The sequence below is a fragment of the Solea senegalensis genome, linkage group LG10, assembly GCF_019176455.1.
Source record: "Solea senegalensis isolate Sse05_10M linkage group LG10, IFAPA_SoseM_1, whole genome shotgun sequence".
In the NCBI taxonomy this organism is placed as follows: Eukaryota; Metazoa; Chordata; class Actinopteri; order Pleuronectiformes; family Soleidae; genus Solea; species Solea senegalensis.
The window spans coordinates 8,914,181-8,929,712 of NC_058030.1; the positions used below are offsets into that span (position 1 = coordinate 8,914,181).

Genomic DNA, 15,532 nt, shown 5'->3' on the forward strand with positions numbered 1-15,532 from the left:
GTAAAAGCTTCTTAACCGTGTCTGCCCCTGTATACACACAAAGGCTCCCTTTTAGTCAGGTCAGGTATTTTTGCTTGACCGACCACATTTTCAGATGAAGGACACAGCATGCAAATCATGTTACACAGTTCCTGTTCATGAAGGCCAAACAGAGGAAGAATAATCACATCAACGACAACAAAAATCACCACAAACCTTAAATGAACCGTATGATATGATGATAATTACCACTACCTGAAGACCAAATCCTCATAGGGTCAAAAGACATCAAGTGCCATTTAGTGTTACACTGATACTGGTGAGTGTTTTGAGTGTCTCTATAAAAACCTATCCTACAAAAAAAAAACTACACAACTTCACTCCATACATCACCGACCTCCTCCAACGCCACTCCGTTCATCCGTGCAACCTTCTGTTTCCCACCACCAGATCCAAACACCGCTCCATGGCAGATCGAGCCTACACCATTGCTGCCCCAGCCTTCTGGAACTCTCACCCTCCAAACATCCACTTTACAGATTCACTGAACACCTGACATATGTTTGATTTCTTTGCTTATCTTTGTTTGTTTTGTCTTTTTTGTACTCAAAGTTGAGTACTTGAGAAAAAAGCTCTACATAAGACGGGGCAACTGTAGCTCAGTGGTAGAGCGTTGAAATTGATGGTTGTGGGTTTGATTCCAGGCTCCACAGGTCTACTGACAATGTGTCCTTGGGCAAGATACGACTGTTCCAGCAGCGTGTGAATGGGTATGAAAGGATGAGTGTGAATGAGAGTGAATGGCAAAACTGTTGTGTAAAGCATGTTTGAGTGGTCATCGGGACCAGAAAAGCGCTTTATAAATACAGAGCATATATAAGTAGAATTCTTATTATTTCAACCATATACATCTAATCATGGAGCTACACTGTCCATCACTTTCACACTTTCCATGCTGCCTTCAGTGAGTAGAGCAACATTAACCTTCATTCAAACCAATGAGATGACGATCTATAGAAACAGTAGGATAATGTGATGCTCTCTTCATCATCAGCTTTTCTCTGATTCAGTGTTCCGGTTTTGAACTACACTACTGTTTTGTATGACCTCACCAACTGGCAGGAGTAGTACAGCTCTCTCTCTCTCTTGCTCTTGCTCTTCCTCCCTTTCCCTCCCTCTCCCCGTCTCTTTGCAACATCTTAAAGTGTGGTGGAGTTTGAATAAAGCTTCTTTCTGCTCTCCCACACAGGCAGGAGTGAGAGGCCCTTGGAGTCGCTGGCACTGGGAGCTTTGGAGCATCAACGGTACGTTTACAAGTCACTACTGGAGTCCCTGACTGTGGAATACTGTGAAGGGGTTTTAGGGGAATTCTCTGATTCGGCTTCATCCTCTGCGTGGGGCACAGGTATTGATTTAGGTACTCAGATGTCAGACCACATTTGATACTGCATTAGCACATTATAAAATTACATTTTCTCTTTTTTTTAGTTACAATTTTTTGTGGCTATTATGTTTTATTTAGTTATTTGCCAGAAGTTTGAAGTGGTCTCTCACTTTTGCTAAGCTGATTTGAGTTAGTTTGTGATTTGTTTGATTCACTTTATAACTTAGCTGGGTAACATACGTCCAGGGTAATTTTGAATGTGCAGTATAATGTGGCTAAAATATGAGAAAATTATAAAACTGGTTGTGGAATATGGAAACTCACTATTAGTATCAGGTTTCCATCCTGGACGGCTTCTCTGAGTGAAGGGTATCATACATGACACTGCATTATTAAATAATCAGATCAGCATTGCCCTTTGTAACTGATCAGGTATGAACTATAAAGTGTCAAATAACTGATAAACTTTGTTAATTATTGATCATCTAGACCACTGGATCTTCACGTTTTATTTATTTGGTTTAAAATGAGACCATGTGTGGTGGCTCATTGTCACAGCATGTCTAATAATTTTGACCAATTTAACTAAAAAGCAGATCATTTCTTATGTTTTTTTCTGCTTCGATGTATGGTAATTATCCAACAGCCTCTACAGCCTCACAGGTTTATCTCATGATCCCCGTTGAGATCTGACACTGACGTCGACCCTGAGCAACACAACATGAAATTAAAAAAAAAAAACTGAAATGTGCAGTTGTGTCGAGCTGAGGATGATTACATCTCCAAAAATTTGACACTGCAGTCATTGCATTTATAAGGAAACAATACAATAAAGACAACTACTATATAAGAGGGGCATCCTGTAACTATAGCAACATCAGGCTGTGTGAGGGCGTGTTGTGAATTGTAATTCTCATGTATCAGAGAAGGAAAAGAAAATTGGCTGTGGGTCCGGTTAAAGTAAATATTTCTACTGTTTGGGTACATTTGAGATGTTGTATGGTTTTCGTTGCAGGCATCAGCTTACGTGTGGTTTTATTATTTATGTGTTTCATGCCTGTAAGTGAGCAATGTGCACACGCTGCTCGAGGATGTCCTCCATCTTAAAGTGCTGAGTAAGAAGTCATGTACTAATGATCCTGTATAGCTGCCACGAAATATGATTTTGAACCTGGAACGTTGGACGACGTGCACTGCCACACATCCCCTTCATGATCTATGAGTGTTAGTCTGTGTTTCTGTGAGTATAAGCGTATCAATGTCGACTCTGTTCTGCTGCTGAGGGTGGCAGGAGAGTGGGTGTTTGGGGGGGAGGGGGTAGTGAGGTGGTGGTGGTGATGGAGGGGGGGGCCGCCCCTGGATGCCCGCCTTGTGTTTACCTTGGCAGTGTCGCACCCCTCCCAGTCCCTGCCCCTGTCCGTTGCTGGAACAGACCAAGGCCTTATTGCCCCGCACCTCAGCTGGGAGCGGAACATACCACAGCAACCGAACAGGGGAGCAGTAGCCATCCCACTGACTGAATGGGCACACTGTGGAGACAGGGCTGATTGCTTTGACCTGCCCCGGTGTGGCTCGCTCACGAATGCTGGTGCACATTATGAAGTGGCTGCAGTTTAAACGATCCATTAAAGAGGCCGAGGGTCTGCTCAATGATGGGACAGAAAGCAGAGAGATAGTTTTGGTTAGCTTGGTTGGAGAAATGGGGGAAGGTTTTTTTTTTTGCTGGCATTCTGTGCATTCATGCATTACAGTATGAGAGTGTGAGCAGAGACTGATTGCTGCCTGGTAACTGAATATTTGTATTCATTTTTGGAAGGCCCACCTTGACTGTGAGGACACTGGGATATGAATGAATCCACTTTTTTAATTACAGAAAAATATTCTATTCTGATGCATTTTTTTACTTTTATGGCAGGCAACATCTCTCTTAAAATTAAATGTTAAGACTAAATCCAAAGGCTTTGATCTTGTTAGAACATTTCACCCAAAGAGAAATATTTAATTGAAGATGCTAATACACCAATTTCTCTTAAATATTCAACAGTTTTTGAGCATAATCAAGAAAAACCCACTGTACTTGTATCAAAAAAAGTATCAAATCGTAGATGGATGATAAGTGTGTGAGATTACACACTGGATTTCTGCAAGTTTTTCTGCCCCAACATTCACTCACAGGCACATCTTACACAGCAAAGCAAATAATAGTCCTACAGTGTATCCTGGATCAAAGGAACACTGAGAATGGTAAACACACACATATAACACAATATTTATATAATACAAACCTCACATACAGCAGGTAGGTAGGTAGGTAGTTGTAGGTAGGTAGCTGTCAAATACTTAATGCTAAAATTTAAAGGTTAATAAATTCCCTGCCTACTGTCTTAACACCAGGCTGCCAACCTCAGTTCCACCACCACAAACACTCTGCAACTCTAAGCTTTGAGTTTATTGCTTGTAAAGATCTCTCTGTGGCTGTCAGAGGTGAGAGCATTCAGCAGCCTTCCCTGGGTCTTGTGAATGCTTCACAATGAGCATTCATTTGGGACTTGCAAAAGTCTGCGTGTGTTTAGCTGTGCTGCACGTCACGGCAGTGGAAAGTTGTCAGAAAATAAACCGTGTTGTAATCGGGGTTTGGCAGACGGGGATTATATGACATGGAAACCCATGTTTTTAGAATGAATTTGCCAATTTCTGGTAATATTTGTTACCCGAACATAGAGCAAACTCTTGATCAATCAATTAAAGGGGGTGTTTTAAGCTAAATGCAATGAATACATGCTAATATGACACAAGGGGAATGCTGCATGTGATATTAAGGAGGATTAATTTTTTACATTTTTTGACCAGTTACCAAAAATAGGCACTTTGGATTTGATTGGATTGGCATGACAAGACATAATTCATTCTTTTTTGTACATAATTGCCCTGCAACCCATCTAATTGTTCCAAAAAAAAATTTCAATGTGTACTAAAAGTGGCAGACTGACAAACATTGCCAGGACCACAAAGCTGATGTGACTAAAAAAGGAGTAATCTTGAAGCTGACATGGTCTATTTAATTTAAACCAATCCTATTATATTTGATAGCTCATAGCACTTCCCTGCATGTATTTTACACAGAAGAGGGCACAAATAAATACATTGAGGCCACTAACACACACCCAGAGGATAGTAAGTAATCTGGAAAAATAAACACCCCTTCACTAGTTCTTAACAAATGGAAAAGCATCTCAGATTAATGATTCATTTGTCCCTCTTTCTTCACCTGAACTTATGTTAGCACTAAGAACATTCCTGTGCACAGAGACAGAGGAGCTTTCATTCCTCATTGAGCATGTATGGTATTTCCTAATGACACCACAGACCGTTGACGTCTTAGTTCCATTTTTTTTTGCTCATGTGGGTGACGCAATATCCAAAGGCACTCTATTTCCTGTATAAAATGGAATATGAATGTACAGGAGTTTGGAAAAAGTGCAGTGGCAAAGAGAGGGAGAGAACATTTTGAATAAATAAAACCACTCATTCATCTTAACACTAACTTCACTGTTCATTCAACGAGCATTTCTGGAAACATGACGTAGGGAAGTTTGTATTACAGAGTGTCTTTACACTCACTCTACTTTGACTGTGCTAATTCCAGCACCGCTAATTCCACTTTGATGTATCTATACATCAAAGTGTATAGATACTTTGATGTATACAGATACATCAAAGTACTAACTTGAAGCACAACCTGCACCTTGTTAACTCTAACTTGATTCAATTTCTATGTGTATTTTTTAGGTAACCATGGCTCTCTTGCTTCTGCTGTGTGTGTCCTTGCCCCTAATATCAGCAACAATCGTATCAGAAGATCATGAAGGTAAGTGAGAGAATAAAAAACATCTGTACAGCCCATTTGATATTTTAGCTTCTTATGAGCAGTGCCACTGGCCATAAAAGGCTGATAAGAGTGATGTTATAGATATCTTTGCAGTGTATGAAGTTATTTGCTGGTGCTGAAGTAGTAATCCAACATTGGGTGTAGTGGAACAGCCAATAGGATGGTCTGCATTCTCTGTCACTCTCTGAACTGCCGTGTGATTGGTCAACGCCTCCTGTGATGCTACAGATTTAGTTATGAGGCTGCAAACAGAACTCAGGGGAAGTGCAGAAAAGTAATTTTTTTCTCTATTCACCTGATGCAAATTATGAGGAAAGATTATTATCAATTCTTATTATAATTATGATTGTTATTATTATAATCATAATTTATTATATTGCACAAACTCTCAAGTGCAATCCTGGTTTACACTGTAAATATTAAGCATATATTCTGGTTACTTCTATTTTTTTAATCTTAAAAGTGTAATAAAGGACTATCTTATCTTGTTGCCAAAATGATGCTGCCGACTGTGCCTTTACATTGTTTCCATATTAACAAATTAAATATGAAATCAACCGTGATGTACCTCTTCTCCAGACTTGGATGGCACATTGCGTGTCAGCATTCCAATGAAGATGCCTCTTCTCCCTCTGCTGGGAGGAAAGGTAGTGGTCCCATGTTACTTCCTGGACAACACAGTCAATGACCCCGGAGCCCCGACCATCACCCCACTCTCCCATCGTATCAAATGGTCCTATGTGGTCAAGGAGAAAGTCACCACAATCCTGGTGGCATCAGAGGGAAAGGTTCAGGTAGAGGCAGAATATTTGGACAGAGTGACAATGGTCAACTACCCCCTGGTGCCCACTGACGCCACTTTGGAAATAACAGAGCTGAGGTCCAAAGATTCTGGCACTTACCGCTGTGAAGTGATGCATGGCATCGAGGATAATTATGACTCTGTGGACATCCAGGTTCAAGGTATGCTACTGAAACATACATTCACTCATGCAATGGAAAGTTAAACAACAAACGTTAGACAACAACATAATCTTTTTACATCACAGGTGATGGTTTTTGTAATAGTCAATTTATTCAGATTTAAACCACCTACTGAACCTCTGGATGGGGACAAGAAGCAACAAGTGCAAAGTTATTCTAAGTCATCCTCTGCTCTGGTGTCTTCTAAATCTAACAGGTATTGTGTTCCACTACCGAGCCATCACCGATCGCTACACGCTGACTTTTGAAATGGCCAAGGCAGCCTGTATCCAGAACGGTGCCACCATTGCCACTCCAGCCCAACTCCAGGCTGCCTATGACGATGGATACCACCAGTGCGATGCTGGGTGGCTCTCTGATCAAACTGTCAGGTAGTTTACATCCATATAGACACCAAGCTGCTAATCTATTATTCTGGGTTACTGTGAACAGGTTTCTAAAGAAATAATCAGTTATGGCAAGTTGCAGTAAATGCCACATTGAGTCACATAATGGTTTGACCCTGACATAAAAACACTGAGTGTGCAACATCCACCAAGGCCACTCAGTTTCCAAAAGTGAGTCACCACTATTTTTTGAGTGAGAAAGACAGACAAATGTGAGCAAAAACATTAGCTCCTTGGCTGAGGAAAGAAATACCCTTGATATTTTAACACAAAGATCATAAATAATTGATTTAAAACCAGCATGTTTGATCGCTAAAGGTACCCCATCCATGTGCCCCGGGAGCCTTGTTATGGAGACAAGGAGAACTTCCCTGGAGTGAGAACCTATGGAGTGAGAGAGGTCAACGACACCTACGACGTATACTGCTTTGCAGAGAAGATGTCAGGTACACTCATTTGACCATAGTAGCAACAATCCTACCTAATCCACAGGAAATATTTATACTGTCATTTATACAAACCTACTCCCTGTCAGGTAAATGTGTTTGTTTCCCCTCTTTCTTCTCCCAGGCAGAGTCTTTTACTCCATGTCTGTGGAGAAGTTTACTTTCTATGAAGCAAAAGATCAGTGTGCCAAACTTGGAGCCCGGCTTGCGACCACTGGAGAACTTTACCTGGCCTGGAAAGGTGGCATGGATGTGTGCAACGCTGGCTGGCTGGCAGACGGAAGCGCACGCTATCCTATTAATGTCGCCAGGCCTCAGTGCGGAGGGGGGCTCCTGGGAGTGAGAACTGTCTACCTGTTCACCAACCAGACAGGATACCCCTTCCCAGATTCTCGTTATGACGCCATCTGCTTCCATGGTAAATTCTTCCAGAAAGAATCATTATTTAGTGCTTTTAGGGTGGATTTCTCTTAAAGGTGCTGACTAATCGAGCTTGGAAATGTGTCAATAATCCAATTTGGTTTCCTCAGATGGCGAGGATGAAAATGCTGTGCCTGGGAAGACCACTCCTTTCCCAGACATCATTTCAATTACACCCACTCCTGGTTTGTACCCAGGCCTCACTCCATATCCTGGTAGGGAAGAGGTTAAGCGTGGAGAAGTGGATGTCTTCTCACCTCTGCCACTTCCACCAAGTGTGACAGACACATACACCAAAGTGACCCCTGTTGTACGTGAACCTGGAGTCGACCTGACAGGCATAGATGCTGCAATGGCCTCCACAGGTGAACTGATTTAGTACTTGGTCAAAATCAACAACCTTTTTTTAATAATTATTTGTTATAGACAAGAGTATCTTAAAGTGCTATAATGAAAGATGAATAACCCATTATTGCATAAGCACAAAGCAGCCGCCAATACATTTATAAAATAATTCTGCTATGAATAAATGACCACAGGTATTGGAAGAAATGTGTAAAACTGAAATAAGACTGCACAAATTAGTTTACCGACTCTCCCGTCCTTTTGCAGGTGTTGTGTTCCACTATCGGCCCATCACTGGTCGGTACACTTTGACCTTCCTGGAGGCTCAGCAGGCCTGTGAGAGTATTGGGGCAGTCATTGCTAGTCCTCAGCAGCTGCACGCAGCGTTTGAGAAAGGTCTGCACCAATGTGATGCGGGTTGGCTCCGTGACCAGACAGTCAGGTGAGCCAGAGAAATGTGCAGAAGAAACTGATCTGCAATGATAGAAGAACTTGTAGTTAATCTCTGAAGGTTTATACAGTAACTCAAGACTTTAATATGCTGTACTCTTGTCTCCTTTCATGATCAGGTATCCAATTGTGTCACCAAGAGATAACTGTGCAGGTAATCTGCATTACCTTCCAGGAGTCAGGTCCTATGGCCTGAGGCCAGCCAGCGAACAATACGACGTATTTTGTTATGTAGAACGTTTGCAAGGTGAGCAGCATGAACCATAAGCGAACACATTGGTGGTTTAAATGAGCTGTCAGCTTGTATTTCATTATCTACTGTGTTTATTTTCTCAGGTGAGGTCTTCTTCACCAGTGACTATGACAGCTTTTCCTATGAGGAGGCTGTGCATCACTGTCAGAAACTGAACACCACCCTGGCCACCACTGGACAGCTGTTCGCCGCCTGGAACCAAGGCTTTGATAAGTGCCGTCCAGGCTGGCTGATGGACCGTAGTGTCCGCTACCCCATCACAACCCCCAGGTCCCACTGTGGAGGCGGCCTGGTGGGAGTTCACATCATCTATGCCTTCCCCAACCAGACAGGATTCCCAGACGAGCACTCACGCTATGACGCATACTGCTTCAAAGGCAGGGAACGATTTACCTAAATCCAAAAGAACAACACTGTACTATGATTAGTGCTGATGAAGTTTTCTTTGGTCCTAAAAACTGAACCTGACCATGCATTAATGGAATTTATCTTTATTTTATTCCAGCTGAAATTCCAGTTGTTCACACTGAAAATGAAACCAGTGTAAATATGACAACACTGACAGTGGACGTCATCAACAGGACAACAGTCACAATCGATCACTTTGCTCCCACTGGTGAGATCGATACATGAGATCTGTTCTGTATAAGTTTGTGTTAATTGTGTGTTTTTACAAATGTGTTATTTACAAAGAAGTGCTTTCATTATTATTGATGTCTCTGCATAGATTTGCAATTATTACAGTTTCCTGCTCTACTAAATATGCAGTTGTTCTGTAAGTAATAACAACCTTGTATTTATATACAATAATCCAATTCTTTGTGTTTTTAGTTGAAACTACTGTCGTCTACAATGAAACGGAATTCGGAGTTAATATCACTGAGATAGAGTTCATCAACGAGACGACTATCTCAGTAGAAGTTGTTCCTCCTGGTAAGACAGTCAGAGATACCTGTCTGAATGACAACTGCTTTTGTTTTTTTACTTTCTTTATTGAGGGCTTGCTATCATAAAAAAATAAAATATTGTAGTGAGTGTCCAGAATTCAGTACCACTTTCAAATAACACCACTTAAAGGTTATACATATATATTATAAATTAGTGATGTTTAATGATGAGACACGGCCCTTGCCTAAAGTGTGGACAAAAGGATTATTCCAAGTTTATTAAAGCCAAAACAATTTTATTTTAAAGTGGTATAATGGGAAGTATATTCATTTTATACCATTAAACCCATGCTAAATGCATCACATTGAACTTTAGGCATTAGGAATGTACTGTATTTTAGAATGTAACTCCATTTCTTATAGGTCATGTGCAGACATGAGAGTTTTAGATAATCAAGACAAAAAACTGGACCCGCAGATGTCATAATTAAATGCTAAAATACAAACTAAGGGACATTTAAATTTGCTAAATAAGGCATAACACAGCATGGTTGCTAATTGTCTTCCTTTTCCAAATGAATGTTTCCTGCAGTGAGTCGCCCTTTACCCCCAGTCTCTGTCGATGTGTCAGGCTCTGGTTCAGCTGATCATTCAGCAAGCGGGGAGCCCTCAGGAGTGTCTGCCAGTGCCAGTGGGGACACCTCTGGTTCAGGACAAATCACCTTCAGTGGACACACGGATGTCTTCTCTGGGGACCAGTCTGCCTCTGGAGGCCCCCAGGAGGCAGAAGGAGGAAGTGCTGTCATCTTCTCCTCTGGAGCATCGGGTAGTGCTTCTGGATCTGGGGAGGGGGTTGATGGACAGCAATCTGGCTTTGGGGTATCAGGATCAGGTTTTACCAGTGGAAGTGGGGACATCAGTGGAAGTGGGGTCATAAGCGGGAGCGGGGCCATCAGTGGGAGTGGAGCCATCAGCTGGAGCGGAGCCAACAGCGGGAGCGGAGCCATCAGTGGGAGCGGCGCCATCAGTGGAAGTGGGGATATTAGTGGTGTTGGAGACTTGGTGATCATCATGGTGGATAGGAAGATGGTGGAGGTATCGAAAACCCACAGACAACCTGATGAGCAGGTGTTGGGAAAGGATGGTATTGAAATAATTGAATCAAGTGCATCTGGATCAGGAAGCACCTCTGGGTCAGGCTCTGGTGAATTATCTGGCATCTCATTTATTGACCACAGTGGTGTTGACCTGACCATTCAGCCATCTGGAGAGCAGGAGGTGTCTGGATATCGTCCTTTTGGATCAGGCTTCCACAGTGGCTTTCCCAGTGGTTTTCCTTCTGGTATTTCCAGCAGTGGCTCTGCCTCTGCCTCTGCCTCTGGAGACTCTTTCCTGCACCATGATAATGTCATCTTTGTAACAGATGATGAGGTGATGGAGGTGACTGTGACACCGCTGGTAGATCAACCTCAGCAAGGCCGGGGGGTGGTGGAGGTAAGCGGGCAAGGAAGTGGGTCAGGGATCCACCATGAATTCAGTGGCACTTTGGATCAAAGCTCACATTTCTCAGCAAGTGGAGCCCCTGAAGAAGCCAGCACACTTTATGTTGTGACCCCCGAAGCAGCATATACCAGCCCAACTACAGCACCATCTGTGTTATTAGCAAGTCCTGCTGTTGTGGAGCAGCCTGACGTAGTGGAAGGTACTTGTGGTTTAGGTTTTGCAGCATCTGGTGTCACAAAAATTGGACAAACTGTAACATCTCTGTCTATCTATTGTCAGCCTCTGCAGACCCTTGTAACCCAAACCCCTGTGGTTCAGGAAAATGCTCTGTGCAGGGAGAGCTTGCTATATGTCAGTGTCCTAATGGTTTCACTGGTGAAGACTGCTCAACACGTGAGTCACCATTCACCAAATTACACGCAATGGCTAGAAAGAGTTTAATAGTATAAGATATAGCAGAAATAACATCTTTTATCTATATTTATGTCAATATTGTAACACCTTGTGTGTTTGTGTGTAGCGGTGCAGGGCTGTGCTGAAGGCTGGTTGGAGTTCATGGGCAGCTGTTACCTTCACTTTGCGGAGCGATACACCTGGTCTGATGCTGAGCAGCGCTGTCAGGAGCTCAATGCTCATCTGGTCAGCATCAACTCCCAGGAGGAGCAGGAGTTTGTCAACTGTGAGTAGCTGTTTGATTGCTGATGACATGCAAGGGTCTCAAACTGAATGTTGCAACATGCATTGTAAAATATTAAATATAATATTAGGTTACTGGGGTTTGTCCAGACCAAAACTGGTCCAGCTCATAGAATATAATCACAGCTGCCTGAGCTGAACAGCAGCTGTCCATTCATAAACTGGATCCACCACAACACTACAGTAGCTGACTTGTTCATGAAGGCTGTGTTGGCCTACATATTTTCTGAGTCTGTGTAAGTTGTTTGAGCATTACTGTATAAAATATATTTCTTAATAGCACAACATGGGCATGAGATGAGTCATTTGTTTTGAAGCTAAGATCTGTTGCTCTTTGTGATATAGCAAATGGACAAGACTACCAATGGATTGGGCTCAATGACAAAGACGTGCAGAATGAGTTCCGCTGGACAGACAGGAGTTCTCTGGTGAGTTTGATTTATAAAAACTTGTGTACTCAGGAGGTCAAGTTACTTTCACTGAAGAATCACCACTTTTTACATGAAAATGTTGTCATTTACATTCTTGTGATCATCTACTCCAACATTACAATGTAACTCATAATGCTATGCTCAGACCTTTGTGAACTGGAGGCCCAACCAGCCAGACAACTACTTCAACTCTGCGGAGGACTGTGTGGTGATGATCTGGCATGAGGGTGGACAGTGGAACGATGTGCCGTGCAACTACCACCTTCCCTTCACCTGCAAGACTGGACCAGGTACGCTTACTGGGTTAGAAACAGCATCTGGCCAAATCTTGAATAAGTGGAAATGCTTTAAGGAAACATTTGCTGGGTTGTTGAAACAGAAATCAATCACTTGATATTTCAGTTATGTGTGGAGCTCCCCCTGAGGTGCAACATGCCAAGACAATGGGCAGCAGCAGAGACCTCTACCCCGTCAACTCCATAGTCCGCTACCAGTGTGATGCAGGCTACACACAGCGCCATCTGCCTGTCATACGCTGTATGCCAGATGGACAGTGGGGGGAGCCACAGGTGGAATGTACAGAAGGTGAGTTTGCAGGGAAATGGTGAAATATTAGGGATGCACGATATTTTCGGCACAATAACGGCCGATAAGCCATTATTGTTTTTCGATGCTTATTTATCTTGGACAATGAAGATATATGACAGTATATCCACAAAAATAATGTTAAAGTTAGGCAAAAGGAAAGGCTGATAATTTATCCTTGTATAAAAATGTGTAAGAGTCAGTATCGGTGGAGCAGCACGGGTAATATATTGGACAGACTAAAATACAGCTCTGTGTATTCAAAAACAAATTCTTTAGCCAGACTTGTCACTTAAGGCTAACTTATACCGGTCGTTTGGCCATCCATGTTTTCATGATATCATCAGTATGCGTACCTTTTCTCCTTCAGCTGGTGCCAACAGTAACAGGCTACACAAAAGATCCCTCAGGAGAAGAAGTAAGGCCATCAACAGCCAACAGGAACAGAGGAGGCTGCTCTGAGCAGGAGTGAAAGGACATACAAGAGCCACAAAGGACCCCCTTTTTAAAGAAGCATGGACACCAATGCAAATGCCCGACCAAAAAGATAACATTCCCTCTCTTGTATATACACACAAACTAAAGCACATTTAGACAGCGATAGTGTAACTGACTTATGTTTTGGATCGTTGCGTGTCACTCTGCACCCTCTGAAGACAGTTTCTCAATTTATTTATAGCATTTTAACTGATAGCTGTGAGCCAGTATTTGGAAGTGTTATCTCAGTGCAGTCGGTCCTAAAACAAGTTTTCAGGTCAACAAGGTCAGTAGTAACGAGTGACACACGCAATGTCCAAAACAGTCCAGTACAGATGTTTTCCAGTTGCAGCTGATTTTCTGAGGTCAAACATTGTTACATAGACTTTTTGCTCATTTTAGGGTATTTTTCTAGATCTGTGTTTGTTAGCATTTTTTTTTTATTTCTTCCATTGGTTCTTACATTTTAAATGTGAGTTAAAATTACAGGCATAGACAATGGTTCTCAAGCTTTTTGGTTGTGATTCCTTAAATTTCCCTTTACTTGAATCATCAGAGGAGTAATTGATGCTTACAGCGACTCTGTACTGCATGAAAGATAAAGTTTAAGTAGAGGCAGAGGAGAAAAAACTTACAAAAGTTAGTGGAGTAGATATTAAAAAAAACATAAATAATCTTTCTTGAGACCCAGGTTTTCTTGTCACAACCTCAGGTTTGAGAACCACTGTGCAACGACACCACCACAGCAGTATCACATATACTGACATGATTGTACTCTCTCATTTAATGATGAATAAAAGTCCAAGTTTAAGAAGTACTTACAGTCACTGCTACAAACCTGGATTGAAGTAGTCAGCACTCATGCACTTTGGGGATTCATCAGTTACGTCTGTGCTAAACATTTGAATCCAGTGCACCTTAAATACTAACACAACAACAACAAATACATTTAGGAACAAAAGAAAAGCATTGGTATCTGACAGTAAACGTGTGAGGTATACATTACACTGAATCAGCTGGTCTCTTTTGACTGGAGGAGCCCCCAGATTGGTGCTAAACTCCACCTCATTGGATCATTTCACTTTTGCAAAAGTTTTCATGTTAGATTTTATATTTGCAACTTCTCAAGAGCGCTCCACGACTTCTGTCTGACACTAGAGTCATGCTTTTATGGGATTCAAGGTTCACTGAGTGATGAGTTTCTCACTGTAAATATTCTCACAATTCTCTGAACAGCGGGATCTGTCAATTACTAACTCATATTAGTCAATAACTCATCAGCAATCTGTTTGTTGATATGTTAGTTTAACTGTGAAGCTGCAGTTATGAGTTGCCTCTGAAATGGATAGGACTGATTTAACAGCCAACTGTGCAGAAGTAGACACAAGTGGAGTTTCAAATTCAAGCCTCAATATCTGTGTTTCTGACTGTGCTACACGAGACAGACTGTGATATACTTGAGGAATAATATGATTTGTAGAGGAGCTGGGAAAGGCAGTCGAATGCTTTTGAAATGATGAAAAGGGAGATGGAATTTAAGGTGGAATGGGAAGTTATAAAATGTTGACCATGACCTGCAAAGGTCAAGAATAGCTTCTGCACTGAGAGTGGACACACATGTCCATGTCTGACTTCTCTCACAGACACAGAAACAGCCAAACACAGTTTTGTGGACATACAGGTTATTCAGCAGGTGAGTGAATCTGATCACACCACCAAGTAAAATGAGATGTTTGCTCCAAAATGTGTCTCTTAAAGAAGTTAGTTAACCCGAATTGCTGAAATTTCAACTCTATGTCAACCTTTGAGTGATGGTGTGGAGGACAGTTGACGAACATCAGTGAGCTGGATTAAGATGTGAATCCAAATCTGTGTTTATTTTCCAATTCCTCAACAAACTGAGATATATTTTAAAAGATAACAAATGATGTGTAATGATGCACACAGACATCACCTCTGTTGTGATTTTTGATTAGATCTCTGATGTGAGCATACAGTAAACTCCTGCTGTGCTGTGCCAAATAAAAGTTGGAATCATCTGTCTGTGAAATTATTTCGTTTTACTAGTATAACAAGTACATTTTATTTGTACATTACCCAGACGAAAGATTATTTCCTTTCTGTGGAGCAGTTTAGTGTGAGGTGAACTCACTCAGCCAGAGGAACAAACCTGGCATTTAGTTTGTTTTTACCTTCCTGTGCAACCGGTCTGTGAAAACACACATAGTAAATAGCTTCTTTATCAACCTGTACAGCGAGTGCCTTCATTACGCCAGTGTGAGTGTGCACTGAATGTATATTGGTACGTGTGTGGTGGTGTTTATACACATCTATATGAGGTTTGTGTAGTCACAATGTATAGGCCCCTGCATATTAATCTTATGTGTGTGAGGCAGTGTGTGTAGGGGTATAAATCT

The 15,532-nt window shown here is 41.9% G+C and overlaps 1 protein-coding gene across 1 annotated transcript; it reads left to right on the forward strand.

Annotated features, from left to right (window-relative positions):
* The first annotated feature begins 1,226 nt into the window (after positions 1-1,226).
* Positions 1,227-15,154, forward strand: acanb (aggrecan b). The gene is made up of 19 exons (XM_044035370.1): positions 1,227-1,283; positions 5,153-5,231; positions 5,832-6,215; positions 6,433-6,607; positions 6,941-7,068; positions 7,193-7,486; positions 7,599-7,853; positions 8,101-8,275; positions 8,403-8,530; positions 8,620-8,913; positions 9,042-9,152; positions 9,368-9,469; positions 10,016-11,125; positions 11,206-11,319; positions 11,447-11,605; positions 11,968-12,050; positions 12,199-12,343; positions 12,456-12,638; positions 13,009-15,154. Exons 2-19 carry the CDS (start codon positions 5,159-5,161, stop codon positions 13,098-13,100), a joined length of 4,005 nt encoding a protein of 1,334 aa, XP_043891305.1. The 5' UTR covers positions 1,227-1,283; positions 5,153-5,158; the 3' UTR covers positions 13,101-15,154.
* The last annotated feature ends 378 nt before the right edge of the window (positions 15,155-15,532 follow it).